Source organism: Marmota marmota, unplaced genomic scaffold (genome assembly GCF_001458135.2).
Source record: "Marmota marmota marmota unplaced genomic scaffold, marMar, whole genome shotgun sequence".
NCBI classification, from domain to species: Eukaryota; Metazoa; Chordata; class Mammalia; order Rodentia; family Sciuridae; genus Marmota; species Marmota marmota.
The window spans coordinates 49,180,005-49,196,359 of record NW_026000037.1 but is presented as its reverse complement, the minus strand read 5'-3'; the positions used below and the strand labels follow the sequence as shown (position 1 = coordinate 49,196,359).

The window sequence follows — 16,355 nt, the reverse complement described above, 5'->3', positions numbered from 1 at the left end:
ATGGTTCTTGATCTCAGCTTGGTATTAAATCATGCGTGAGTATTTTTAAAAAATATCAGTCCTTATGGAAACACCCAGGATTAAACTAATGAAATCTTTGAAGGCAGGGCCCAACATCAGTCTGGTTCCTTTTAAAGTTCCTCATATTATTCTAATATGTAACATGGCTTGACAAGCAATGGTTTAAAGCATTGCTTATCAAAATTTTAACATGCATACAAGGCACCTGAGAGCATCGATAATATACAAATTCTTATCCAAAAAGTCTGGAGTAGGACTTGAGATTCTGATTCTAACAAACTTAAATATGATGCCAATATTTCTGGTTCATTGACCACAATTGAATAGCAAAGGTTTTATAACAGATTCTCAGCCTTAGTTGCAAAGTAAAATCTCCTGCAGTACTTTTGTCTTTTTAAGTAATCATGTGGGCCTCAATCACAGAGATTTGGATTGTGGCTTGGTCATCAGTGTTTTTAGAAACCCCAAGTGCAGTCAGTATCAAGAACTACTGTTCGCGGGGGGGTGGGGGGTGGAAATGACATGTATGTGTTCATCCGTGAAATAAAAGAAGTCAGAAGCAGAGAAAGTGAGCAAAAGATAATACACTTAACTTATTTTATTAAATGATTCTGAGGTTATATGAGTATGTTTTCTGAAATACTAGAAGATGATAACTCATCTTTAAAGCTTAGTCTAAAAGATAAGCCATTTCCACAGTCTAAGAGAAAGTATTTATTAACTATAAGCAGATGAAGCTTAAAAAATATCTACTCAACTGTCTCTTTCTTATACTCTCAAACATCACCTCATTAGACAGAAAACACCTGAAGATATGAGATACAATTTACACTCTACTCTCTGTCCACTGAATCAGAGACAACCACCTTTCTGTCAAGCTGGGATGGACTACTTCCATTGTGTGCTCTGCCACCAGTTACCATTCTACCTCTGACAGAAATACATGGGGTCTGGAGAGATTTAATACCTATCACTATACAAGTGAAGGAGTCAGGGAACATATTGGTAGCAACCTTTCTAAGCAAACTTAAAACATAGATGCATAGATATGGAATGGATAAATCTTGCCAAGTTTAAAAATGAGCAAAGAGAAAAAACTTGGGTGTCTATAAAAATACTACAAATCAATGGAGAATAAAAATAATCTTGACAGATCAAAGGAAGACCATATCTCTGAAAATTGCCTACTTCCCTATAAGAGGACATGTCTAGAAATAGCTGAGGAGTCTCAGTAGACTATAAAAAAATAAAATCAAGAGAAAAATAAAAGTGATTAGGAAAGGACAGGAGAAAGTGCAAAGAAAATAGGGTAATATTAGAACAGTTCAAGAAAACTAAAAATCAATTTAATTCTCTCCCTTGTTTTTTTTTCCCTTTCCCCTCACAACCTCTTATATGTAATTTTGTATAACAATGAGGGTCTCCTTCCATTTCCATGCAATTTCCCTTTTCTCTCCCTTTCCCTCCCACCTCATGTCTCTGTTCAATGTTAATCTTTTCCTCCTGCTCTTCCTCCCTGCTCTGTTCTTAGTTGCTCTCATTATATCAAAGAAGACATTTGGCATTTGTTCTTTAGGGATTGGCTAGCTTCACTTAGCATAATCTGCTCTAATGCCATCCATTTCCCTGCAAATTCCATGATTTTGGGAGAGAATTAAATTACAGCAGATGGGATAGAGAGAGAAGAGGGGAGGGGAGGGAAGGGGGGATAGTAGAGGATAGGAAAGGTAGCAGAATACAACAGTTACTAATATGGCATTATGTAAAAATGTGGATATGTAACTGATGTGATTCTGCAATCTGTATACGGGGTAAAAATGGGAATTCATAACCCACTTGAATCTAAAGTATGAAATATGATATGTCAAGAGCTATGTAATGTTTTGAACAACCAATAAAAAAATTTAAAAAAAGAAAACTAAAAGTCAATAGCAAATTAAACCTATCCTGAAAATAATAAAATGCAGAATTGATACCGCAGATGATAAAAAGGTACCATAGGAAAGTAACTTTCAACTACAGAGGAAAGGGACAAAAAGCAGACACTGGAAATCTAACATGCAAATAACTAATATTCAAAATGAAGAGATCAAAGCAAATGGAATAGAATCAATAGAATAGGAAAATTTTTCCTAAGTGGAAAAATATCAAAGTATGTAAATTGGAAAGGCTTTTTTAGTATACCTACTATTAGATCTATCTCTGCAAGTTTTCTTAATTAAAGACACACAGAAAAAATGCCTATAAGCATTCAGATTTAGAAGGCATGAACTTAAAAGATGAAAAAAATGCAGCACTTAAACAGAATTTTCTGTAATATTCAGTAAAAACAAATATTGAACAAAGCAGTATCTATAGCTTTTAAAAGTGAAAGTATTACCCCAGATTTTTATGCAGTTAATTTATTTCATGTCTGAATTACTAAAGGGAGAATGCGGGCTAAGGAAGGTTGAGAAACTATTTAAAACAGGAGAGGTTCCTGTTTAAAAATGTGCTGAGGACTGGGAATGTAGCTCAGTGGTAAAGTGCTTGCCTCATATGCACAAGGCTCTAAGTTCAACACCCAGTGCTGCAAAAATAAAGTTGAAAAGGGAAAGTCAATTAGATTATAAATTATATACATTTCTAGAAATTATGGGAAAGAATTAAAAGTATTCTTTAGTTTATTATAAGAAATGAGGTTGGTTGTGATATGGACATATAGGTCTGAATATTTAATAGAAGGGAAGTTAAGTGAGTTCTTTTGGATGATAGTTTTTCTCTCTGAGGTAGAAGACAAGACAATCTGCTAAATGATGGTGAAAATAGAAGATGCCAGAAAATGGTGAAGGAGGTAGAAAAATAATTATTTTAAACACCAAAGAAATGCAATAAAATTGAAAGGAGGTGTTGAAGGTTCCCTTGAGTCAAGAATATATAATGGTTACTATCTTCCCTGATGAATTATTATTTTCACCATGCTCTGTCTACTTATGAATGCAGAAAGGAAGTAGGGACATGGGGGAACTTCAACATGAGTATGGTTTTTAAAAGGGAATAAAAATATGAATAAAACTAAAACAGAGGACCTAAGGTATTTAGAATAATGGCATAACTATCGCTAAAATTATAAGCTATGAAACTGGAATAGTATAAGGAAAGAAGAATAATTTGTGGATAGAAAAAAGTAGAGCAATCAAATTGTTGCCCAAGAAAACAAGAAGTAGAGAAACTATAGTCGGTGGCTGAGTTAAATTAATAACTTCAGAGATGGAGTACTTATAGGTGAGTTGGTGAGCTTAGCACAGTGGTGAAGAAGATCAGAAGGTCATAGGAGTTAGAAAGGTCAAGGAACTGACAGCCAGACTCTTAGTTATGTCATACAAATGGGTTCTCATGGCACTCAGGAATTTTTGAAAACTACAAAAAGTAATACTTTGGCTATATGTACTTTGGAAGGATAAATACTCAAAATATTCAGGTCCTAAGAGTAAAATTTGGGTAGCCTTACCAATAGTATGAATGGGAACTTGATATTTTCGCCTGGATTTTTAAATGACTTAGAGCAATGGCCATTCTTTATATTAGTTATCCAGGTTATATACAACTAGAATTGGGGATGTAGCTCATTGGTGGGGTGCTTACATAGCTGGGCAAGGGTCTGTGTTGAATCCCCAACACTGTAGATAGATAGATAGATAGATAGATAGATAGATAGATAGATAGATAGATAGAAGATAGATGAACAAGCTTTACTACTTTATTTTATTATCTATATCATAAAATTAATTCAATTTTCAATTTCACAAAGCAGATTAAAGTGAAAAACAAAGATCAAGCTTGTTCCCTTTTCTCCCCATCCTCCCAAAGTCTTTAAAATAGTATAAATGACTTTATGAGTATGAGGAATTACTGCTAATTATGGATTGCAGAGCAAGTACATTATTACAATCACAAATTCAATAAAACAAGAATGCTGCTTACCAAAAGAAGGTGACTCCCGTCCATCCTCTAACCCTGAATCTCTCTCTCTATCTCTTTTTCTGTGTTTGTGACCACGATGCCGATGACGTCGATGGCTTTTTCTTCCTCCCAGGGGCACATGAACTCCAATAAACAGTGTTCGATGACCTTCATTAGGAAGCAAATGCACACATTAAACTTTATACTTCTCCAGAGCACAGAAGATGATGATTTTTTTTTAATTTTTTATTGTGGGTTGTTCAAAACATTACAAATTTCTTGACATATCATATTCCACACTTTGATTCAAGTGGGTTATGAACTCCCACCTTCACCCCATACACAGATTGCAGAATCACATCAGTTACACATCCATTGATTTACATATTGCCATACTAGTGTCTGTTGTGCTCCGCTGCCTTTCCCATCCTCCACCCTCCCCCCTCCCCACCTCTCCCCTCCCCTCCCCTCCTCTCTCTCTACCCCCTCCACTGTATAACCCTGAGGGTCTCCTTCCATTTCCATGCAATTTCCCTTCTCTCTCCCTTTCCCTCCCACCTCTCATCCCTGTTTAATGTTAATCTTCTTCTCATGCTCTTCGTCCCTACTCTGTTCTTAGTTACTCTCCTTATATCAAAGAAGACATTTGGCATTTGTTTTTTAGGGATTGGCTAGCTTCACTTAGCATAATCTGCTCTAATGCCATCCATTTCCCTGCAAATTCTATGATTTTGTCATTTTTTAATGCAGAGTAATACTCCATTGTGTATAAATGCCACATTTTTTTTATCCATTCGTCTATTGAAGGGCATCTAGGTTGGTTCCACAGTCTTGCTATTGTGAATTGTGCTGCTATGAACATCGATGTAGCAGTGTCCCTGTAGCATGCTCTTTTTAGGTCTTTAGGGAATAGACCAAGAAGGGGAATAGCTGGGTCAAATGGTGGCTCCATTCCCAGCTTTCCAAGAAATCTCCATACTGCTTTCCAAATTGGCTGCACCAATCTGCAGTCCCACCAGCAATGTACAAGTGTACCCTTTTCCCCACATCCTCGCCAGCACTTGTTGTTGTTTGACTTCATAATGGCTGCCAATCTTACTGGAGTGAGATGGTATCTTAGGGTGGTTTTGATTTGCATTTCTCTGACAGCTAGAGATGGTGAGCATTTTTTCATGTACTTGTTGATTGACTGTATGTCCTCCTCTGAGAAGTGTCTGTTCAGGTCCTTGGCCCATTTGTTGATTGGGTTGTTTGTTCTCTTATTGTCTAATTTTTTGAGTTCTTTGTATACTCTGGATATTAGGGCTCTATCTGAAGTGTGAGGAGTAAAGATTTGTTCCCAGGGTGTAGGCTCCCTATTTACCTCTCTTATTGTTTCTTTTGCTGAGAAAAAACTTTTTAGTTTGAGTAAGTCCCATTTGTTGATTCTAGTTATTAACTTTTGTGCTATGGGTGTCCTATTGAGGAATTTGGAGCCCGACCCCACAGTATGTAGATCGTAGCCAACTTTTTCTTCTATCAGACGGCGTGTCTCTGATTTGATATCAAGCTCCTTGATCCATTTTGAATTCACTTTTGTGCATGGCGAGAGAAAGGGATTCAGTTTCATTTTGTTGCATATGGATTTCCAGTTTTCCCAGCACCATTTGTTGAAGATGCTATCCTTCCTCCATTGCATGCTTTTAGCCCCTTTATCAAATATAAGATAGTTGTAGTTTTGTGGATTGGTTTCTGTGTCCTCTATTCTGTACCATTGGTCCACCCGCCTGTTTTGGTACCAGTACCATGCTGTTTTTGTTACTATTGCTCTGTAGTATAGTTTGAAGTCTGGTATCGCTATACCGCCTGATTCACACTTCCTGCTTAGCATTGTTTTTGCTATTCTGGGTCTTTTATTTTTCCATATGAATTTCATGATTGCTTTCTCTATTTCTACAAGAAATGCCGTTGGGATTTTGATTGGCATTGCATTAAACCTATAGAGAACTTTTGGTAATATCGCCATTTTGATGATGTTAGTTCTGCCTATCCATGAACAGGGTATATTTTTCCATCTTCTAAGATCTTCTTCTATTTCTCTCTTTAGGGTTCTGTAGTTTTCATTGTATAAGTCTTTCACCTCTTTTGTTAGGTTGATTCCCAAGTATTTTATTTTTTTTGAAGATATTGTGAATGGAGTGGTTGTCCTCATTTCCATTTCAGAGGATTTGTCGCTGATATACAGGAATGCCTTTGATTTATGCGTGTTGATTTTATATCCTGCCACTTTGCTGAATTCATTTATTAGCTCTAATAGTTTCTTTGTAGAGCCTTTTGGGTCTGCTAGGTATAGAATCATATCATCTGCAAATAGTGATAATTTAAGTTCTTCTTTTCCTATTTTGATGCCTTTAATTTCTTTCGTCTGTCTAATTGCTCTGGCCAGTGTTTCGAGAACTATGTTGAACAGAAGTGGAGAGAGAGGGCATCCCTGTCTTGTTCCAGATTTTAGAGGGAATGCCTTCAGTTTTTCTCCATTCAGAATGATGCTAGCCTGAGGCTTAGCATAGATTGCTTTTACAATATTGAGGTATGTTCCTGTTATCCCTAGTTTTTCTAGAGTTTTGAACATAAAGGGATGCTGTACTTTGTCGAATGCTTTTTCCGCATCTATCGAGATGATCATATGGTTCTTATTTTTAAGTCTATTGATGTGGTGAATAACATTTATTGATTTCCGTATATTGAACCAGCCTTGCATCCCAGGGATGAATCCTACTTGATCATGGTGCACAATTTTTTTGATATGTTTTTGTATCCGATTCGCCAGAATTTTATTGAGGATTTTTGCATCTAGGTTCATTAGAGATATTGGTCTGTAGTTTTCTTTCTTTGAAGTGTCTTTGTCTGGTTTAGGTATCAGGGTGATGTTGGCCTCATAGAATGAATTTGGAAGTTCTCCCTCCTTTTCTATTTCCTGAAGTAGCTTGAAAAGTATTGGTATTAGTTCTTCTTTAAAGGTTTTGTAAAATTCTGCTGTATACCCATCCGGTCCTGGGCTTTTCTTAGTTGGTAGTCTTTTGATGGTTTCTTCTATTTCCTCAATTGATATTGGTCTGTTTAGGTTGTCTATATCCTCCTGACTCAATCTGGGCAGATCATATGACTTAAGAAATTTATCTATGCCTTCACTATCTTCTAATTTATTGGAGTATAAGGATTCAAAATAGTTTTTGATTATCTTCTGTATTTCTGAAGTGTCTGTTGTGATATTGCCTTTTTCATCCCGTATGCTAGTAATTTGAGTTCTCTCTCTTCTTCTCTTCGCTAGCATGGCTAAGGGTCTGTCGATTTTGTTTATTTTTTCAAAGAACCAACTTTTAGTTTTGTCAATTTTTTCAATTGTTTCTTTTGTTTCGATTTCATTAATTTCAGCTCTGATTTTAATTATTTCTTGCCTTCTACTTCTTTTGCTGTTGTTTTGCTCTTCTTTTTCTAGGATTTTGAGATGAAGTATGAGATCATTTATTTGTTGGTTTTTTCTTTTTTTAAGGAATGAACTCCAAGCAATGAATTTTCCTCTTAGAACTGCTTTCAATGTGTCCCATAGATTCCGATATGTTGTGTCTGTGTTTTCATTTATCTCTAAGAATTTTTTAATTTCCTCCTTGATGTCTTCTATAACCCATTGATCATTCAGTAACCTATTGTTCATTCTCCAAGTGATGTATGCTTTTTCCTTCCTTCTTTTATCGTTGATTTTCAGTTTCATTCCATTATGATCAGATAAGATGCATGGTATTATCTCTACTCCTTTATATTGTCTAAGAGTTGCCCTGTGACATAATATATGATCTATTTTTGAGAAGGATCCATGTGCTGCTGAGAAAAAAGTGTAACTGCTTGATGTTGGGTGGTATACTCTATATATGTCAATTAGGTCTAGGTTATTAATAGTGTTATTGAGTTCTATAGTTTCCTTATTCAACTTTTGTTTGGAAGATCTGTCCAGTGGCGAGAGAGGTGTGTTGAAGTCTCCCATGATTATGGTATGGTGGTCTATTAGACTCTTGAACTTGAGAAGAGTTTGTTTGACGAACATAGCTGCACCATTGTTTGGGGCATAAATATTTATGATTGTTATGTCTTGTTGGTGTATGGTTCCCTTAAGCAGTATGTAGTGTCCCTCTTTATCCCTTTTGATTAACTTTGGCTTGAAATCTATTTTATTTGATATGAGTATGGACACTCCTGCTTGTTTCCGAAGTCCATATGAGTGATATGATTTTTCCCAACCTTTCACCTTCAGCCTATGTATGTCTTTTCCTATCAAATGCGTCTCCTGTAGGCAGCATATTGTTGGGTCTTGTTTTGTGATCCATTCTACTAGCCTGTGTCTCTTAATTGGTGAGTTTAAGCCATTAACATTTAGGGTTATTATTGAGATATGGGTTGTTCTTCCAGCCATATTTGTTTATTTCTGTTACTAAACATGGTTTGTTTTCCTCTTTGATTATTTCCCCCCCCTTTACTGTCCTACCTCCCACTGTTGGTTTTCATTGTTATTTTCCATTTCCTCTTCCTGTAATGTTTTGCCGAGGATGTTTTGAAGAGATGGTTTTCTAGCTGCAAATTCTTTTAACTTTTGTTTATCGTGGAAGGTTTTAATTTCATCTTCCATCCTGAAGCTTAATTTCGCTGGATACACAATTCTTGGTTGGAACCCATTTTCTTTCAGTGTTTGAAATATGTTATTCCAGGATCTTCTAGCTTTCAGAGTCTGTGTTGAAAGATCAGCTGTTATCCTGATTGGCTTACCCCTAAATGTAATCTGCTTCCTTTCTCTTGTAGCTTTTAAAATTCTCTCCTTATTCTGTATGTTGGGCATCTTCATTATAATGTGTCTAGGTGTGGATCTCTTATGATTTTGCACATTCGGCGTCCTGTAGGCTTCTAGGATTTGGGATTCTGTCTCATTCTTCAAGTCTGGGAAGTTTTCTCGTATTATTTCATTGAATAGATTGCTCATTCCTTTGGTTTGGAGCTCTGTACCTTCCTGTATCCCAATGACTCTTAAGTTTGGTCTCTTAATGTTATCCCATATTTCTTGGATGTTCTGCTCATGGTTTCTTAACAGTCTTGCTGAGCTGTCTATGTTCTTTTCCAGTTGAAATACTTTGTCTTCATTGTCTGATGTTCTATCTTCTAAGTGTTCTACTCTGCTGGTAGTATTCTCCATTGAGTTTTTAAGTTGGTTTATTGCTTCCTGCATTTCTAGGATTTCTGTTTGTTTGTTTTTTATAACCTCTATCTCCCTGTATAGTTGATCCTTTGCTTCCTGGATTTGTTTGCGTAATTCATTGTCGAAGTGATCTTTCATTGTCTGATTTTGCTGTTTAATGTCTTCCTTGATACTCCAGATCATCTGAAGCATGTATATCCTGAATTCTTTATCTGACATTCCATCTGCTGCAGCTGTTACCTCTTCTAAAGTTGCGTTGACCTGCATTGCTTGTGGTCCTTTCTTTCCTTGTCTTTTCATACTGCTTGCGTATCTTTCCTGCAGGTGCGGGCGGCGGCTCTGCTCTCTCCTTATTCCAATTGGGGTGTCGAGGCTACCACGCCGGCAGGTCACTGGGCCTGTTCTGGGCGCTGGCGGCGGCTCTGTTCTGCCCCTACTCCAATTGGTGTGACGAGTCTACCACGCCAGCAGGCCACTGGGCCTGATCTGCCGGTCAGTTGCAGGTTTGCCTACCCTGCAGGCGCGGGCGGCGGCTCTACTCTGCCCCTACTCCAAATGGGTTGACGTGTCTGTCGTACCGGCAGGCCACTGGGCCTGTCCCACTGGTCGGTCGCAGATCTGCCCACCTTTCGGGCACGGGTGGAGGCTCTGCTCTGCCCCTACTCCAATTGGGGTGTCGTGACTACCCCGCCTGCAGGACGCTGGGCCTGTTCCTGGCACGGGCGGCGACTCTGCTCTGCCCCTACTCCAATTAGGGTGGTGTGTGTACCACGCCGGCAGGCTCCTGGGTGTTCATTAAAAACTGAACGCTTCCTTGAGAGTTGCAGAGAATCGCTGGGTCTTCCAGGACTTTTGTTGTCTTCTCAAAACTAATCTTAATACTAAAGTATATGGTATTCTCCATGATCTCTCTGCTGCTATTCAGAGTTATTTTAGAATCTTTTTTCCTCACTCTTGTCTTCCTTCACACTAAGTTAAAACTTATCTAACAAGCTGCTGCGGCTGCTGCCTGTCCCACAGCTAGGGCCACCACCAGCCCCACTACTGCCTCCGCCACCACCACTTCTCCCCAGATGATGATTTACATGTTAATTGAAACCAATTCAATCAATCCAACAAATCATTTTTGTGTTTATGACATATAATTATTGGGCTTGTTGCTGTATTTTAGCATTACATTTAAATAAGAATACCATGGCTCTATCACAAATATTTATAATACTCATTATTTGGTTGTATATTTTGAACCATCATTAATTTATTAACTATCTTATTAGTTAAGATAGTCTACTTCTGATACTTTTATCATATTCCTTTTGTTAGGAAAAAAAAAAATCTGTTCTATTTGCTCCCTACACTCAAATAACTTTGTTTTCTCACCAATTCTCTTCCTTTCAAAGTCAGTGTGTTAAAAAGCCACTATCTCTAATTTAAAAAAAAAAAGATTTTGCTCATCCTTCTACTAAGCCAAATCCTACAGAGTTTTTTCGGTTCTACTGTTTCTATAGGTGGCACTTGAATCTCACTGACTACTCTCCTCTCTGTGACATTACTTTCTCTTGGCCAACTCCCTCCTCAGTCTTTGTTTAATTCATATTAAGTCCATTGCCAAGGCTTATTCTATTCACCAATTTAAGGTTTGGGATCTCAAGGATTCTGTCCTCAACCTCATAATTATAACTATGCTGCATAATCTAGGACCTACATCTTAACTTCTCTCTTGGACTGGCAACCTATATATCCTCTATCTACTAGACATGTTCATCTAGACATCCTTCCTACATGCATGTCAAATTCAACATGTCTTTGGAGCCCATCCTTGTCTGTTTTCCAAGTATCAATTAATTTATCATCTATCTCAGTAAATGTACCTGTCATTTCAAAGCCAATCCAACTTATTGCCAGATCTTGGCTCCTAAATATCTCTTTCTGATTTTTGAATGAATGCTTTCTTGCTATATCCTCACATGTCAGAAAGAATATCATCTCTCTCACGTCTCAGCTTTAGGAGCACTAATTTCATTCATGAGGTTCTACCTTCATGACTTAGCTCTCAAAGGTTCCACTTCCATATTAAACATATGAATTTTGGAGGGGCCACAACATTTAGTCCATAGCATTCTGTCCCTGGCCAAATTCAAGGTCACCTAGACTTTCTCTTTTCATATAAAATTTACAAAATAAATTTTCATAGAAATTATATAATTTTGTGATTTTCATTTAGATCTCTGATCCATTTTGTCTTAATTTTAAAGAAAAATGTAAGGTCTGAGGCTAGATTCTAATATTCATTATATATTTACTTAAGTGAGTTGAAAATATATGTCTACTGAAAAAAAATACCTGCACACAAATACTTACAAGAGTTTTATTCAAAATTGTCAAAAATAAAAGTAATCATGTTCCTTCAATAGGTGGATGAACATACAAACTATGGTACATCCATACAATGAAGTATTATTAAGCAATAAACACAAATGAGCTGGTAATCACAAAAGGACACGGAAGAAGCTCAAATGCATATTAAATGAAAAAAAGATAGTCTTAAAAAGCTAAACAATATGAGTCTAACTATATAACATTCTGGAAAAGATAAAACTATGGAGACAGTAAAAATATCAGTATATACACAGGAAAGTTATAAGGGTGTAGGTGAAGCACAGGGCATTTGGAGGGAAGTTAAACTACCCTGTCTGATACATGTCATTACATATTTGTTAAAACCCACATAACTATACAATGCAAAGTGAACTTGAATATAAACTATGAATATTAGTTAATGATGATTTATTACTATTGATTCAACTCTAACAAATGTACTGAACTAATACAAAATATTAATAGGAGAAAGTATGTATAGAGGGAGAGGAAATATACAGGAACTGTAGGTACTTTATGTGCAATTTCTCTGTAGACCTAACACTGCTCTAAAAACATAAAGTCTATTAATTCTTAAGAAGTCAAGATTCATAGGTGCTCATATCACAGAGTACCGAGAGAAATTTATAAGAAAAAAAAACAATAAGCAAATAAGGAAATATTTGTGTAAGTCACCAAATTACATATGAGACAATTGTATGGGGTTCTCTTAAGAAAATAATAAAGCATTAGTTTAAAAAAAAAAGACTCATTTTCTCTGCCAAAGTGAACAAAATGCTGTAACAGATTGTTTCTCTCCCCCAACATTCTCGTGTTGAAGCCCCAACCCTGACTGTGACTGGATTAGGAGACAAGGCCTTTATGTAAGCAATTAACTTTAAAGGAGGTCAATAAGTGGCCTGGATCCAATTAGTGTTCTTTAAGGGAAAAGAGATTAAAGAGCTCCCTCAATTGCTTTCTCTCCCTGCACGCAGAGGTACTGTGAGGACACAGCAAGATAGATTCCATCTATAAGCCAAGAGAAGAGGTCTCAGAACCAAACCTACCTTACTTGAAAGCATCTTGATCTTGGATTTCCCACCTCTAGAAATGTGAGAAATAGATTTCTGTTGCTTAAGCCATCCAGTCTGTGGTGTTTTGTTATGGCAGCCCCAACCAATTACTCAGCAAAGAAAGCCTAAACCAAACTTCTTTTAAAAGACATATCATTAACATCATGAGATTTCAGGAATATTCAATACATATCATTTAGGCTGACAGTTTTTCTTCAAAGAGTAAATTAATTTTATTGTAACGAATTTGCCTTCCTTAATGGCCATGTTTATACTTAATCTATGTAATTTTCCATAATTCATGAAAAAAATAAAATAGAAAATACTTATTTTTGTGAGGCAGGATCAGAATACTTCCAAATTCTAGTAGGACTGGAAGTGAAATTGGCATTCTTCTAATCCTAGAGGAATATCTGATATTATACATATTTTAGTACAGGATATTAATCCTTTATAATTCTGAAGATAATTATAGCTCAATCCTCTGGAAAACTACAAGCTGAAAAATAGATTCTATATTCAGGTTTCTGTCCTGTATCCATGTAGGCAAGTGAAAAAATGGTTATTGGTTCAATTAACTTAAAAAGTTCTTTACTAATAACAAAGGCTATATTTTGGACAAGGAAATAAAGGGAAGTGAACTGATACCTGGTATCAGTATCTGGTCCTGGTTATTATTTTATTTATCACAGTATTACATTATGTTATATAAGAAATATATAACTTAAAAGTAGTAATTTAAAAGTGTAAAGTGCTCACTTCTCAATCTTGTTTCTACTATACATATAACTTTAAAAAATTAACTTTATATTTCTAAGCCAATGAGATCATGGATAAAATGAAAATATTCATATCTACATCTTTTATAAAGTATTTTGTATAATTTGTAAAACGAAAGTTTCAAAACAGTTAAGTCTTATTTTAAGTCGCACAATTAAGGAATAAATCTACTCAACCCCATTTAGAGTTTAAGCAGATCAGCAGAGCACAGGGAGTTTGGGGAAGCAACCACTTGCCACCTCCCAAGTGTTGAGGAAGAAACTGTTGGAAGTGTAAGTGGCAATGTTAGCATCACCCGGAGAAAACATTGCTTCCCAGAATCTGGAAAACTGCCTTTCCTCCTGCAGCTCCTTTCTGGCTGAAGCATTTCTTGTCTAACGTAGCACTGCCTCTGTGATGGCACACTGCACCTTTCCACCCATAGCTAAAGAGAAGTGCCAGGGGCAGGAATGCAGTAGGTGGTGTGATTTCAAAATAAGATGAGAAAAATAGTAAAGGCCAAAAAATTAACAGGAAAGAAGGTGACTGAGAAAAGATTAAGGTAAGCAGGATATGAAAGGATAGAAAAATAATTTTAAAAGAATAGCAAATTATAATAAGGAAATATATGAGTAGAGAATAAATAAATAGCTAACTTTTATGGAAAAAAGAGGAAATATAGAACAATAATTACCTGTGGCATCCTTATCTATTTTATCAGGTCAAGAAAGAGAAAAGGTAGTATGTTTCATTATTTTTACAAGACATTTAATATATATGAAGCTGGTAAATATTGTCTTTGTTGTTCCGTTTTCTACCCAACTACTGAAACCCTTCCAGTGAGCCAAAAAAATCACTTCTGCAAGCATCTTCACTTTTCTTGTTCAAACACACACCTCTTATTCTGGAGGACACTGCTGCTCTACATACTCTCAATGAGAGTTCTCCTGCACTGTGAAAAGTGCCTCTCTCCCTCCTGCCTCTAGTTGGGTGAGTGGAATAGGTAAGAGGGTGCCCCTTTGTTCAGACCCTTCTCCTCTACCTTCCCTGAAAGCCCTCAGATTTCAATTTCATGGTATTTCTTATCATTTACTACACAATTCGCCTCATGGTTGCTGTAATCTGCTAAAGTCCAGGTAAAACACACGCTCCACAAAGATGTGAGCTCCTTCCTTGGTGTCATTTTCTCCAGCATAACCCCTGCCTTAATCTGTCAGATTTCCAAGCACACATAAAGGATTCTGTGACACTCTTGACCTTTCAGCTCCTTGAACACCCACTTTGCAATGATCCTGCAGTCCTACAACACCTCAATCTTATGCATTATACCACCTCCTTTCTTTATAACTCATAACCTGTGGTATCCTCAAATATATTTCAATCTCACTAAGACCTCATAAGAGCATCTGGAATATATGGAGTCTGAAGTTTTATCAGACTTTTTAAGAAAAATAATACAAAATTGTGAATATAAAATTAAGTATGGAAGTAAATTTAGACTATTTTAGAAAGTTGACACATGACCCAAATCTCACACGATCCAAAAAAAAAAAATTAATATTTCTCTGAATTAACTCTCCTTATAATATTTATATTTTTTGAGCTTAGGTTGTAGGTATTCTTACTTGCATGTGCCTCATACAAGACCCTGCAGCAGGCAGGATATGTGTACATGTATGTGTGCTGTGTTCTCATGATCATACATTTTAGGAAAACATGTGTATATAAGATAATTAGCCATTAGTGCCTAAAAGCATTGTCTTTTTTCATTTCTCTTCTTTCACACTTCCTTTCATGTTGGGCAGGGCACAACAGTGTCTGTGGATATTTCAGAGAACTAAGAGGAAATAGAGTTGGAGATACACTTAGGTGAGATTTAGGGGAGCATATTTATGGGATTCACAGTCACTTCCATATGTGATAAGTTATTCTTAGGTATCTCAGAGTAGAAATAGCTTCCAAGAATACTTGTATCCACTGTGCCAAACAGTCCACTGTGCCAAACTGCCCTGATATTGTGACACAAAGATATGGGGCTGGAAGTGGTGCCACAATATGAGGAGGCATCACAACCTCCTAGCATTGGATGCTTGTGGGTAGTGAAGAAGAAGCAAAACTTGAACTGTACAGAGCCAAAAGTCAGTCAGTACAAAATTCTGCCAAATATTACATACATGCAACAAGTTTCATAGAATTATCTTAAGTTTTGGGACAACTCTGAAATTTTTCATGAAATTATAACTAAATTATAAAAACAAAAGAAAGCTTTTAAAACTATAATTCAATAAAAATAAATTTCAATCACTCCTAATAGAGGAAAGACTAAGTTCCATATTATCAACAGAAAATAATATTACATAATAATTGGCATCCAGGTAAAAAAAAATATAGGGAAAAAGCATTACAGATGTAGGTGAGGCCATTAATTGAAAATATTATGCTCTTTTCCAAATTTTATGCTCTTATGCTATTTCCTCATTCTAAATAAATATTCAATTCTTTTTCTTGGAGAGAACCCTCAAAATTGCACAAGCTTCAGGTCCACAAACCTTAAATCCACCCCCAATAAAAATCCATGTTTGAGTAGCTCCCACTTTTCCATCTCTAGCTCAAACATGTCTCAGACGTATCCAACTGCCTACTCGACTCCATATCTAATAGACAACTCAAATCCAAAATGTTCAAAACTACACTCCCAATCCTCCCCAGCCCAGACCTCTCCAATAAACTGTTCCCCGTTAACCATCCAGTTGATGATAAAACATTCTCCTAATTACTCAGACCAGAAACCTTTGAATTATTTTAGATAGCTCCCTTTCTCTAATCCAAATACTAGGAAATCTATTAGGACATCTTTCGGCACATATCTAGAACTGAGACACCTGTTATCATTTTACTGCACCATTCTGGTAAGCGCCACAGTCATAGATGTGATTTAGATGATTTCAGTAGCCTCCTAAATGTTCCTGAGTCCACCTTTC

At 36.4% G+C, this 16,355-nt stretch overlaps 1 protein-coding gene across 13 annotated transcripts in view; it reads right to left on the bottom strand.

Annotated features, from left to right (window-relative positions):
* Slc4a10 (solute carrier family 4 member 10) overlaps positions 1-16,355 on the bottom strand; it is a 295,237-nt gene that overhangs the window by 127,524 nt on the left and 151,358 nt on the right. For all 13 annotated transcript variants that reach the window (XM_048812376.1, XM_048812375.1, XM_048812380.1 and 10 more), the window contains one exon: positions 3,985-4,131. In XM_048812376.1, coding sequence (XP_048668333.1) covers positions 3,985-4,131 — 147 coding nt within the window. The remainder of the gene's footprint in view (positions 1-3,984; positions 4,132-16,355) is intronic.